This window comes from Podarcis gaigeae (genome assembly GCF_964106915.1).
Source record: "Podarcis gaigeae genome assembly, chromosome: 13".
Classification (NCBI taxonomy): domain Eukaryota; kingdom Metazoa; phylum Chordata; class Lepidosauria; order Squamata; family Lacertidae; genus Podarcis; species Podarcis gaigeae.
The window spans coordinates 18321139-18334764 of NC_139689.1; the positions used below are offsets into that span (position 1 = coordinate 18321139).

Consider the following 13626-nt stretch of genomic DNA (forward strand, 5'->3'; position numbering starts at 1 on the left):
TAAGCAGGCTCAGATCACTACATAGCTGTGAAATTAACTGTGCAACCTCAGGACAGTTGCTGTTTCTCTAAGCTCAGGAATGGCCAGTGTGGTGTCCTCCAGACGCTGATGGACGACAGCTCCCATCATTCCTAACCCTTAGCCATCCTGGCTGGGGCTAATGGGAGTTGGAGTTAGACAACACCTGGAGGGCAACACATCTGCTACCCTGGCCTAAGTTATTGTGCAGGGTTGCTGTGTGAATAATACAGTTAGGATACACTCAACTCCCCCGTGCACAACCAAACTGCAAGGCACACTATATAAAACCCAACTCAAGGGGGATGGGATAAACATTTTTATATAGAAATAATTTTTCAAATGTCGTTTGTAGCGAGCACAAGCAGTTAGAAGGAGAGGTGTGAGCTCTCCCTTGACCCCCTCCCAATTGAGTTAAGAGTGGATTGTTTGGGTTCTAAGGCAGGGGTAGGCAGCAGGTGAATTAGAACCTGTTGATATGTCATCACTGAATTGAGGTAGATAAAGATTTCTGATTCCCAATTGTTTAACAGTGGCAACAACAAAACGATCCCCTTCCAAATTATACCACTGGCATGAAGAATGCTTGGGGGGCAGTGGCTATAACCAGGAGTGAATGTTTGTTAGGAAGGAGAAGGAGCTCACTTTTCTTCTGCTTTTCAGAACTAATCCCAGTGTTCAGCATGGGTTTAATGCCCAATGTCCACCTTTTGCACTAGGCTCCAGTTAGTGGATCTTGGGGGTTCTAGTAAAAAACAACCCCAAGCACTCAAAGTAGATTCTTCAGGCTTGAAAGGCCTGTTCCAAGGTGGTCTCCTATCCTGGTCTCCTATAGCAGGAATGGCTATAGGCAGCCCATGGGCCAGATCCACCCGCAAAACAAACTGAGGTGAGGAGTGTTAAACAAGGTGCAGTTAGGCAAAAGTGTGCATCATTCTGTTTGTAAGGAAAAGCAGCAACGGAATGTGTGGGTTTGTGCTTGCGCTGTTCTCTTGCCGCCACCTGCTCAGGCTGAGAAGACCAAAGGTCCACTGCTAGTTAGCACCTTGAGGTGAGTCCTTGAGGAAGGTACTGATATGCCTCTGAATACCAGTTGCAGGAAACTGCAGGCAGGGAGAGTTGCCGTTATGCTCAGGTCCTGCTTGCATGCTTCCCACAGGCATCTGAATTGGCCACTGTGAGAACAAGATGCTGGACTAGATGGGCCATTGGTCTGATCCAGCAGAGCATTTCTTATGTTCTAATGAAGAATGATAGTTCCCCAGGCCTTCTTCCTCTGTACTGAAATAACTTCTCACCTGTGTAGGTCAGGCACCCCCAAACTTGGCCCTCCCGATATTTTGGGACTACAACTCCCATCATCCCTAGCTAAAGGGACCAGTGGTCAGGGATGATGGGAACTGTAGTCCCCAAACATCTGGAGGGCCGAGTTTGGGGATGTCTGGTGTTGGTGCTTTCTGTAGCAGGAAAACTCTTTAGTGCTAGGTCATACCAGACCAGGACATCATCTGAGCCATATGACGCAGCTGTAAAGCTAAGCAGGTTCAGGCCTGGTCAGTAATTGTCTGGGGGTTTTAGGCATGCCACTGGACTTTCCTCATGGGAGGAAAGTGTGATGTGGATATAATATTTTTATTGCAGAGCTCGACAGTCTGGATAGGAACAGGAAGCTGGATTCTTCTGGCCACCAGACCACTTATGGTGGAAAATATAGCCTCCCTTAGCAAAATCGTGGGTTGTTCCCATGGAGTAGCCTTCTCCAACCTTGTGCTCACAGCTTTGCTGGCTAGGACTGACAGCGACTGCAGTCCAAAACCATCTGGAGAGCAGCAGCTTGGGGAAGGAGGCTGGAGAGATTAGAAGATGGTGTACAAAAGACCCTTCTGTGAGGATACTGGATAGAAGATAAACCACATGTTCCTCTCTTGGGTTGTTCCTTGAAGTTGTCCTGGGAAGGTCTTTGGGGCCCATCCCTATGTAGTTCCCTGTTGGTTCTCTTGAAATGTTACCTGCTGAAATGTCAGAGACAGCCGCTCATCCCTGATAAAATGTGGCTCTGGCTCTGCAGAACCACGTTCCCCTCCCTCTTGAACTTGGCGGGTCGCCAGGCTCAGAGGCTAAGTTACAGGCCTCTGTGATCTGTCAGTGCCCCCTTTCCATTTTGATAACCCCCAGATCAAATTCCAACTCTGTTGTTTGCAAAGTGCCTGGCAGGGCAGAATGAGATAAGGAAATGGGAGTAGCTTTTGCTTCCTATTCTAAACTGCTCAGCAGAATTATGAGGAATTGGTTAAACATTAGAGGCATGTAATAAGCAAGAGGCAGGGGGAATTTCTGTCTTCCAGTCTGCTAAAAGGGCTACAGCCCATACTGAATGAGCTTATCATTTACCCCTTATCCGTATTCCCACTTAAAAACACCCCCACCTTCGACGTGCAGAGAGCCAGTCTGCTGCTATTTATTCTTCTGGTGAACACCCAAAGTCCAATGCTTCAATCACACAGACCACCTGATCTCATTCCTAAGCCCATTGATTGAAATACAATACAATAAATTCCTGAATACAGTTGCTTCTAAAGTGGACTATAGACTTTAAAACTATAAAATCACAACTGCAGATAAATAAAAAGCAGCAGCAGCAGTTCCACTCGGCCTACAGCAGTCCTGAGCATTGGCCTCTCACTCTTGGATGTATCAGGATTCCGGCGGTGATTTTGGGCTGGGATAGGACAGGAGGACCTGAAACAAGGCAGGTTATCCTGATGAGAAAAGCAGAGAGTGGGCAGAGCCTAACTAGAAGAGAGCACTTTTTATTTAAAAATAGCTCCCACCACCACTTCAGTCAGGTATATTGGGTGACCCCAAGTTCTGATTTTGGAGTAAGAGAAGAGGCCATATCTCAGTGGTCAAGCGTGTGCTTGGGTTCAACTCCTGGCATATCTTACTTAAACGAGTTGTATATCCGGTGCTGAGAGGGACCTCGTTCTGCCTGAGATGCTCGGGAGCTACTGCCAGTCAGAGTAGAATAGGTATGGGGGAACTTTTGGCCCTCCAGTTGTGGCTAAATGATAAATCCCATCAGCCCCAGCAAGCCTGGCCAATGGCCAAGCCTGATGGGAGTCAGCGTTCAGCCACAGGTGGAAGGCCATAGGTTCCCAACACCTGAAGTAGACAATACTGTGGGCTAGATGGACAATAGCCTGATCTGTTCTAAGGCGGCTTCTTGATTCCTTGATCTGGCTTGTTCTGAATTCTGCTGCTGTTGCAGATTAGAAGTTCCATTTTTCTCTTCCTCTTCTTCCCACCCCGGCCTGTCCCTAGTACTGGCAGCATTGGCGGTTTAGGCCTGAGGCTTCCTCATTAGCTGGCCTCTCTTCGGAGGACAAAGTGTGTGGACTGAAGCTTGGATGGAGCCAAAAACTGTTTCTCAAAAGGGTAGAGCCTTCCACGTGGCTTGGAAGACATTAAGAAACAACTGCAAATTAATTGAGTTCTTTGCCTTTTAATTATCCTAACTCTTGATTCAGAACCTGCTTTCATGCTGGGTGTGTCATATCAGTTGAGCTTTAAGCCCAGCCCTACAAGAAGTGTTCTCCTTTGGTCTTGCGGAGAACTGACACTTTAGCCTACCATCTCTTTCTTTGGGCTCATATAATAAAGCCACAGTGATCCCCCCCCTTAAGTTGTTAATTGGAATAACCAGACAGGTTCCAAAAGGGCACATAAGCATTCTGGATAGTTCCAGGTTGAGGGAATCCCTAAAAGTCCACACCTCGACAGCCCAACTTCTGCTCTTTTATCACCCTTTACCGTTTCCCAAATTAGCACATTGTTTCCCATCTCTTTATATACTATTCTTCCCCCCTCAGTTGCACCCTCATCCACAGTCTGCCATTTTGATGGGCCCAACATAGATGATGAACATTCTGTGGTTGCTAGGCAACTGCAGGGCCTGTATGAGTCTACTTAGAGGCCTAGGAAGCCACATATTTGGTGTTTACGAAGCCCTTCCCCAGGCCCACAAAACTCCTCAGTGTGGCTCCAGAAAGCCAGTAAGTGGCAGCTCAGTCAAGTTTGGGAATAAGTATCTCATTTCTCCACTGAACAGACGGGACTTGTTCCCGAGCAAGGCTAAAATATGCCAATGACTCCCCTTAGTTCATCAGAGATAATTACATTTTTGCTCCTTTCCATTCCAATCCACCTCCTTCTTTCTTTCTTTCTTTCTTTCTTTCTTTCTTTCTTTCTTTCTTTCTTTCTTTCTTTCTTTCTTGTCAAGGATGAGATTTGGGAGAGACCAAGCTCTCCAAATATGCCCTGTACATTTGGACAGATTTGCGTTATCTGAAGAGCACGCAAGCGTCGGTTACACAAAACCTTTTCCCGGTGGGCAAAATAGCTTTCCCATTAGCTGACACAGAGCTCAAAAGCTTTCAGCCTCCCGTTTGCGAGAGGAATTTGGTCTAGTGCTGTCGTATGTATTTCGGCCGGGCTTGTGAGAGAGAGAGAGAGAGAGAGAGAGAGAGAGAGAGAGAGACAGAGAGAGAGAGAGAGAGAGAGAGAGAGACACTCAACAGTTCCCTGCCGGGTTTCCCTCTGACAGGGAAAACATGCCCACAGAGAAAGATTAGTGAATCATCTGGCAGGCAAGTTCCTCTTTTGAGGGTAGATCCATGTACCAGGCTGGCAGAACTTGTTCCCTTGAGGAGAAAGTGGTGGTGGCGGTGGCGATAATGGAGGAAAACTGTAATGACCTTGACTATAGCAGGGAAAGCCACTGCTCTCCCTTTCCTCCCTCGGCTACCTCCGTCTCAGCCATGGCCGGAATCCCACCTCCATGACACTGCTTTGTGCGGTCGCCTGCATCCCTGTGCTAATGAGGGGTGGCAGTTGGTGCCAGGCTGTCTAGGGGGTGGGGTAGACTTCTATTCAGGTCATGGCACAGCGGCTGGGCCATTCTCCTCTCTCTGCTCTGTCACCACCCCCAGCCATCTCTGCCAAGGTTCGGCCAGAGACTGGGGCTGGATCTTCCACGGTGTGACAGCTGTTCCATCCATGTGCTATTAGCTGAACCAGGGTCCTTATTTCCCCACCCCTCTCCTGCGCATGCTAATTGCTGACATGTATCAAATGTGAACCTCATGCTGCAGTCAGGTGTGCCTCCTACTAGTGGTTAGGGGAAATGTCCGCCTGCTTCCCCACAATTTCTGCAAATTTCTAAAACTGATCGCGGTTTATCCTGTTGGCTCAGAGCAGATGATAAAGTTAAAAAGGATTGCTTTTTTATTTTTACACTCTGCATGGTGTTTGACAAAGTTGCAAGGGACAGCTCCCAGCCTGGGAAAACTGGAAAAATAAAATATGTTCATACTCTAAGTAGGCCAAAGTTAGTGCTAGCTGCTCAGGAATCCACTGAGCTCACAGAACCATCAGAGCCCAGAATACAAGGGGCCTGGAGAGATTGTGGGGCAGAGAAACATAACCTGCCGCCAGTTAACTGCACACCCACTTTTTCTGTAGTGGGTCACTTTTTGCCGTGGAGAATTAGTAAAATTTCAGGTCCCTGAGCAGCTAAGGATTTCGTATAGGATTTCAGTCTGTCCTATGATGTGGCAGCTTCCTGGGATTTGGAAATGCTTCAGCCGTGACTTCAAGGCTTCCCTGGTGTTAGAGCTGAACAGTGTGGAAAGCCTTCTCGCTGTTTTAATTGGGTGCCCTTCTCCAAGCCATGGCTTGTCCATTTGTACATTCTCTGGCTGAGCAGAGATTGGCAGCTGGGTCTAGTCAAGTCCTAGTCCACTGCTGTGTAGGGGAGGGCAAACTTGTGGGATTCATTGTGTGCTTTGCAGCTGGAGCCAAATTCAGAGTGGTGGGTTGGGAGGGGATGGAGTCAATTACCCACTAAACCCCAAACTGGGGTAACCTGTGTGTGTTACAAATACAGATCTACACCTGAGTTACCATAGAGCAGGAACACAAAAGTTTAACACTGATTTGCAGAAAAGCATAGTCTTGATAGTCCTTGTTTTACACTGAGGCTGAAAGAGAAGCATTTAGCACAAGGGCAGCCATGGGAAAAGGTTGTGTGTGTTTTTTACATTGCTATTGTTTAACTCTTGAAAGTCTGAACCCATGCTGATCTACTGCATCTGATCTACCCAGAGATCTATAAGGTAGATTCCAGTTTGCCTGCCCTTCTGCTGTTTTTATTTTTTTACAGGTATTAACAAAAATTATATACTGCTTTATTGTAAATAAAACCTCTGAAAACCACTACACCATGGTTTGCTTTTTGCTCTCTCCAGTGATGCTGCCTCCCCATAGCACTTTCTCTCCTGCCTGCTGTCCACCTTGGTGGTATTAACCCTTTCCTCTCCCACCCACTTTCTTGTTTCTCAGCTTCTTCAGCTTCCTCATCTTTGGCAAATGCCCCAGTGGAAGCGGAGCAGGCTTGGCCCCAGAGCAGCGGGGAAGAGGAGCTGCAGTTACAGCTGGCGCTGGCCATGAGCAAAGAGGAAGCGGAGCAGGTAAGCGCCAAGGTAAATCTGTCACTGGCGACTCTTTGGATGGGCGGGGAGGGAAGGGATGGTGGGGGTTGTGGACGTTTGGAGAGAGATGTGGGTACGCCCTGCTCCCCCAGATGAGGGGATCTACTGTTGTGTTCTCAAGGCTTCTCCTGCAGGCAAATAATAAAAGCTGATTAGGAAAGCAGAGCTACAAGCTCTTTTAATTTGGCACTTTCCTAGAGGAAAAGCCTTTCCCTCAGATCCAGCTGGTTCTGGCTCAGAAGCGGGCAGTCCATGGAGGTGCTGGCCTGCTAATCTGCTTCCTGAGCATGTCCCTCGTATTCAGAAATTGAGCCTTATTCAGCTCCCGCCATGATTACCAATGGGAATAACAGGGGCAAGCCTGTTGACCTCTCTCACACTTATCCATTGATATTTCTGCAGCCCCCCTCACCGCCCTGCAATTTGGGGAACAAACATGGTAATCATGTTGAAGGGAGGGAAGAGCCAATCTGTGGTGCTCGTGAGAGGAAAGGAAGTGGATCATCTCAGGTTTTTATCCCCCCCCCCTTTGACACACTTAGTGGTGATACCAACTATATTTGCACAGGATAATGATAAGGAGGCGGGAGGTGGATTTGACCTCCACACCAGATAGCTTGATCCCAAAGGCTCCCCTCCACACTATTCTGCACCTTGTATGCTTTCTCCCAAGCTGAGACAGAAGCAAAGGATTCTTTCGCCGCCTCTTTCTCAGCCTCAGTGGCAACTGAGGCCAACTGGAGGCCCTTCAGATATTCCCATTGTTCCTGATTACTGACCTTACTGGGAGGAGCTTGTAAGACAGTCCAGAAAGCCAGAGGCCTAGGAGCCTGGATGTTCCCCAGTCCTTCTACCAAGATCACATTTGGAGATCCTCCCCTGGGGTCTGCCATGATTTAAAGTGAGACGGGGCCTTTTCAGTGGTGGCCTCATTTATAGACAGTGTTGACACCAGGGGTGCTTACCTACCAAGTGCCTCATAGTAGTGCTTTTATTGGCCATTAAAAAGGAAGCCTCATTGTTTTGTTATCTTTTCTGCTTGGTATTAATGTTTGTCTTTTCTATGTATACTGGCCTGAAAATATTTTTATTGAGCAGCAGCCTTAAAAAAAAAAAATCTTCAGATAAAATGATGCACTCAGTGAGAGGGCTAAAGAAGATTTTGCCTGTGCCTTGGCTTATGAGAGAGTGAACAAAGTCCAAAAGGAGGATCCTGGTAACTTAAAACACACACATTGCAAGATTCACCATGGCTTACCACCCTGCACCAAAAAAGGTTCACTAATTAGAAAGCGGCAGGGAGATTTGGAGCACCCTGTAAAATGTATAGAATTCATAGAAATACATCCCATTACTGCTGAGGCAAAGATCCGTTTCAGCCCAGCAGGCCCAGACCCTCCTGACCAACCACCCCGATAGTTAAAAGATGGTTACTTTTGTAGTAGTTGCATAAATTGGTATTACCAAATCAGACTGCTGAAACTGTGCAATTCCCCCCCCCAAAAAAAATCAAATACTTAAAATTTCAGCCCAGAAGGGCATGAAGTTCATGCCTCCTCCGTAAATGAATATTTTTTGGTGGAGTTGTAAATTGGTGGGCAGAGCTGATTCAGCTATTGGCCAATGTCAACCCTTCTGGACCTTCCAGCTCTTGCTCAATTTAAAAAATAATGCCCCCTGTTCGTTTAGTTTTTTTAAAAAACAACAACCAATAACTGCTGACCAGGAAGGTGGGGGAAGGGAGGACATGAGATTTATGCTGACTCAATGAACAGATTGACTTGTCCAGCTTTGTTTCTAGTGTGTGACCCCCTCTGGGCAGACGCTGCTAGCAGAGCCTTGTGGGCGGCTGAGCTTTTCCGTAAGCATTTTGGTAATGAAGTCAGTCCCCGTTGGGGGAATGGAACCCCAGAGTTGCTGGCCACACGCTCCACTGGCCCACGTTGGGAGCAGAGGCTGATGGGTAGCGGGCCGGTCTGCTAGCTGCCATCTTGCGCCGCAGTGCATCCTGGGTAGAAATGTTAAAAGGTTTCAGGGTAGCTGTGGGTCTGTTTATTCATTTGTTTGTTTTCCTCAGTACTACTTGTGGTTTGAGAGGAATGGGGGGAAGAGACAAAAGCGAGGCACAGATGTGTTTGAACCGACGTTCCCCGGCAGGAAATGGCTTTTTGATTGAGATTTTTCATCCAGATTTTCGCACAGAGCCCCCCCTGCGGTGACGAGCTCTCCCTCCTGGCTGGGGGAGATTGGGAATGCTTCCGTTCTCTGTCGCACAGGGTCCACACGAATTGATCCTGCCCCCTCAAAGACACCAGGTTTTGCCTACCTTTTTTCTGTTGTATGTTAACCTCTCCCGCAGCACCACACTCCTTAGCAGCGCTGCCCTCCCCCCAACCACCCAGGATCGTGTGGGCTGCTGCCTTGTTCAGGTTTGCCTGCCGGTCTTTCTCAGCGGAACAACACAAATTGCTCTTGAGCCATCAGTCTTGGCGCTTGAGGTTCTTTCTTTAGCCCCACACTCTATCCAGTATAATAATTATTATTAATGCTACTTGGGCCTGCTCTTCCTTTGAGTGAGAGGATGGAGGAGGGAGCTGTCTCCCATCCAGACACCCACCAGTTCCCTGCCCACAGAACTTCTGTGATTCTGGCAGCCTTTTGTCCCAACCTGTCGCCCTCCAGGGGCTGATGGGAACTGTAGTCCAGAGCCTCTGGAGGGGGGCCACTAGGTTGGACATAAGGTGTGCAGCTCCCATTGGCTGTGCCCAGACCTGCCACTCAACACACGCCACGGCCAATCAGACCCTAAGTCCTTCTTTTTTTTGTCGCCTCCTTTCCTTTTCTGTGGCTCCTCCCAAGTGGGGTGATTGTGTTTGCTTCCCCCATCCCAACCCTTGTCCGTTTAATTTTGGCTCCTTATTTTTGCCGCCTTACTTCCACTTCCCTCCTCTTCCTCTTCCTCCTTCATGCCACATTTCCTTCCACTTTACCCTTGTTGTTTTCAAAACAGAAGGCCAAAGGGGGGCGGGGGAGAAACAGAAAGACCCACAACAATTTAACTTTACTATCCAGGGAACTGAGCTAGAAATATTTATTTATTTTGAGGGGTGGGGGGAGGTGTCTGTTTCTACACCAGAGATGTCCAGCCTTGGCACAAACAACTCTTCCTTTCCTCCCCCCCCCCTTTATGTCTGAAATAGTTTGGGGAGTCGCATGTCCTTCAGCATGAAGGGCTGAAGCTCAGTGGCAGAGCACCTGCTTTGCATGCAGAAGGTTCCAGGTTCAATCCCTGGCATCTCCAGGTAGGACGAGGCAAAACTCCTGCCTGAAGCCCCGGAGAGATGCTGCCAGTCAGTGTAGAAAATGCACAGCTAGGTAGACCAGTGGTCTGACTCTGTAGGAGGCAGCTTCCTATGTGACAGGGGCACTGAACCTGCGACCCTCTATATGTGTTGCTGGACTCCAGCTCCCATCAGCTCCCAGGCAGCATGGCTGCTGGTCAGGGCTGATGGGAGTTGTAGTCCAACATCTGGAGTCACAGGTTATCCACTTGTAAATCCAGAAGGAAGTGCCTTTCTTCCTGCCATAGAGGGTGTCTGCTTCTCTAGAAGTCAGTTTCTCCTAGCATGCGGGAAGAGCGGGGCTCAGCGTCACTTCTGTATCCTGCTTTTCCAGGGATCCCCGGTGCCACCTTTACCCTGACAGCACCCCTGTAAGGAAGGCTAAACAGACAATACCAAGGCTTTTGTGGGATTTGAACCCAGATTCTCACGTTGAAGCTTTGCCCTGTAGCTGCTAAACCGTATTAGCTCTCTGCGATTTCTACGTCTTGCCGGGGATTTATTAAAGTGCGATCGGAGAGAAAGATTCTGGGATTGGCCTCTTTACAATCTCGTGAAGCTTGCTCCTCCTTGAATCTCTCCTAGATCACACCCCTCAAGCAGCTTCACGTGAACGCAGCTTGCGTAGACAACTCGGGGGAATTGGAGTGTTTAAGGGGCTCTGGTTCAAGGGCTTCCCCAAATAGCACAAGTGTCCCTAGGAGGGAAGGTAGTTCCCCCCAACACACTGAAGAATACTTTAGCCGAGCAGAGGGGAGGCACAATGGATGGAGAGAGCTGAGAATCCGGGTGGTAAGGGGACCGCTAATCGAATGGGTATTTGCCGCAGAACGTGGCGATATTGGGTTGTGTGCAATGGAGGTGCCTGCAGTCCGCCCACCTTCTCCTTCCTTCCTTCCTTCCGCCCCTCCCTCCCTGCCTCCCTCCGCTGTGTCGAGCTCCATTCCATGCTTCTTACGTTGTGTTTCTTCCCCCCCCAGCCCCCTGCAGTGGCCGACGAGGACCTACAGCTCCAGCTAGCCCTTAGCTTGAGCAAAGAGGAACACGACAAGGTTAGACGCACACCTCCTGCCCCCCACCCACAGCAGCTCCTCCTCTCGAAATAATCAACTAAACCACTTTCCACCCCCGGCCCCAGAGCAGGCCCCAGCCTCACACTTTCCCCACTAACTCAGCGTTCTCTCTCTCTCTCCACGTCCCGAAGCAGAGCGATGGCAACAGGGGTGCCGTGTCTCCATTTTTCACTTTTAGACCTCTTTAATTGTCCCGCTGTGTAGAGTCAAGATTTCCCGAGGTGCCTTTCCCCTTCCAAGGGAGGCCCGGAAGGTAGGACAGGTCAGTGCGCGTGTCCTGCTGCTTCGAGAGGCGATGGGTCGCTGGCGCCTGCGGAGGCGGCTCTTGCGTGTGTCTTCTGCAGAATGGAGGCAATGGACAGGAGGAGCTTCCTGAGCCATGAGGAAATGGGGGCCAGGAGTGCTGGCTGGAAAGGGGAGGCCATCCCTTGGAGTAAGGGAGTTTTGGGGTGGGTGGATATTTAGCGGAGGACGAGGAAGGTGGTAGTTAGCAGATTGGAGCAGCTTTGCCAAGCTGGAGCCCTGAGATGTTTCAGACTACAACTGCCATCAGCCCCAACCGGGCCGGCCAGGGCAGATGGGAGTTGTAGTCCAAATCACCAGGTTGGCAAAGGCCTGGTTAGAGCTTGAGGGTAAGGAGAGAGGAAGACTTCCGCTTTCTCCCTTTGCGAGTGGAGCTTACTAGCTTCAGCCAGCAGCATGGAGGAAGGGAGAAGTTAAGGGGAAATGCCAGAACAGAAAGGCCAAGGCTGGGGGGGGGGCAGGTGGTCTTGGAGCCAGAATGCCAAGAAGGGAGGCAAATGTAGACAAGGTGCTGTTTGCTTGGGCACCTGCATTTTCAAGGGGGGTTGCAGGGGGGAACGAATCAGGGCTCCCATGAAGGGGTGGGGGAGGGAGGAGCTGGGCAGCCCTTGGGTCCTTCCTCGGCTCTCCGGATTGCCCTCTTGAGTTGGACAGAATCATAGTGGCGGCTGCTTGAAGCATCATCTGGCACACGGCCTGCAGCAGGCCCTCGCCCAGCCTGTTGCCCTGCACCAAAACCACCAGCCCCAGCCAGCACAACCCTTCCTAGCTAGGGAGGGTGGCTTTGGCCCTAAGTGCCAGGAGGGCGCCAGGCTGGGCGAAGGCTGGGCCATGAAACCTCCGCACTGCCTGCCTCTCCTGAAGGTGAGTGAACTGCTTTGCCCCCGGCCCACGATCGCTGTTGATGCCCTCTTGTCCCTCCCACAATCCCCTTGCAGGAAGAGCGGATCCGGCGTGGGGATGACCTACGACTCCAGATGGCCATTGAGGAGAGCAAAAAGGAGACGGTGCCTGCCAAGGAGGAGGTGAGGGTGGAGCAGGCAGGGTCCGGGCAGGTGGCTCTGGATGGGCACCTGGGGCAGGGAGGAGAGGGGAGAATAGTAAGGGGGGCCATTGTTGGAGGCAGAATTGCCAGGTACACAGGCCTTGGTTCGATCCTGCAAGGCAGCACTTTAATGTCCATCTGAAACTTCTATTTTTATTTTTTCCTGCCAAGGAGGTGCTCTGGCTAGTAACCATGTGACAGTTGTCCATTTTCTCCTCCCATGTACGTAGATTTCCCTACCCCTTTTTGCTAGGCTGAGAGAGAGAGAGAGAGACTAGTCCAGGACCACCCAGGGACTGAGTGGAGATTTGAACCTTGAACTCCCCGGGCCTAATCTGGCACTCTAACCACTGACCTGCACTATTTATTCCTTTGAGATGGAGATATACCCCACCTTTCCTTTCAATGAGCTCAAAATGGGGGTACAGTGTTTACTCACCCATAGTAATCTATGAGGTAGACGAGGCTGATACTCTAACCACGATGCCATTCTTGCTCTTGGGGTATTATAAAGTGGAGGGCGTGGCAGTATTGGGGGGGTTGTCACTGTTTTCCAAATGGGACAATAGAGACGTGATTAATTCCCTGACCCGTTTCTCTGCCTGTCTCCCACATGCAGTCATCCCTCATGGATCTTGCAGAGGTCTTCACCGCCCCTCCCACTGCGGACCCCTGGGGCGGCCCTCCTGCTCCCGCTGACCCCTGGGGTGGCTCTGCCCCAGTTGTATCCGCAGCTCCCACTGACCCATGGGGACCATCTGCTACCGGAGCAGCCCCTACAGGAGACCCGTGGGGGGCCTCTGCAGCGCCTCCTGCAGCCCCCCCAGACCCATGGGGAAGTGCCCCGGCTGCAAGCAGTGACCCATGGAAACCTGAAGGTAAGAGCGAGAAGTGACGGAACAGATCAGGATATGATAAACATGGTTCAGCATTTAAGCCTTTTGCTTAAAATCAGGTTAACTGAAAGGGCTTAGGCGACCTTCCTCACTTGCTCATTTCTCTCCTGCCCCCTACTAGGAAAAAAGATACATTTTATGGGGCATTTATGGGTTTCTCTGCCTTCCAAGGTGGGAGACACCACTTCAACTAGCTCTCTGTCTACCCCCTTCTGCTGTGTGGTGGAAGACAGGCATAAATATACATTTAAATAATAATTTTTGTGCTTCAGCTCTGCAGCAATTTTCCTTTCAAAACTCTCCCTTCCCTTCCTTTTTTTTTTTTTACTAGTAGGCAATTCATCATTTGACCCTGTTTGATGGGTGGTGTTATTTTATTTGCCAGAGAGGAGCCGTGGCTCC

The 13626-nt window shown here is 49.9% G+C and overlaps 1 protein-coding gene across 10 annotated transcripts in view; it reads left to right on the forward strand.

Moving 5' to 3' along the window:
* The window catches only part of EPN1 (epsin 1), a 32827-nt gene that overhangs the window by 13346 nt on the left and 5855 nt on the right, over positions 1 to 13626 (forward strand). For 2 of the 10 annotated variants that reach the window (XM_083707703.1, XM_083707706.1), the window contains exons 4-9: positions 6418 to 6557; positions 6969 to 7076; positions 9767 to 9868; positions 10888 to 10959; positions 12222 to 12308; positions 12948 to 13206. In XM_083707703.1, coding sequence (XP_083563829.1) covers positions 6418 to 6557; positions 6969 to 7076; positions 9767 to 9868; positions 10888 to 10959; positions 12222 to 12308; positions 12948 to 13206 — 768 coding nt within the window. The remainder of the gene's footprint in view (positions 1 to 6417; positions 6558 to 6968; positions 7077 to 9766; positions 9869 to 10887; positions 10960 to 12221; positions 12309 to 12947; positions 13207 to 13626) is intronic. The other 8 variants (XM_083707711.1, XM_083707708.1, XM_083707705.1 and 5 more) reach the window with 7 other exon arrangements.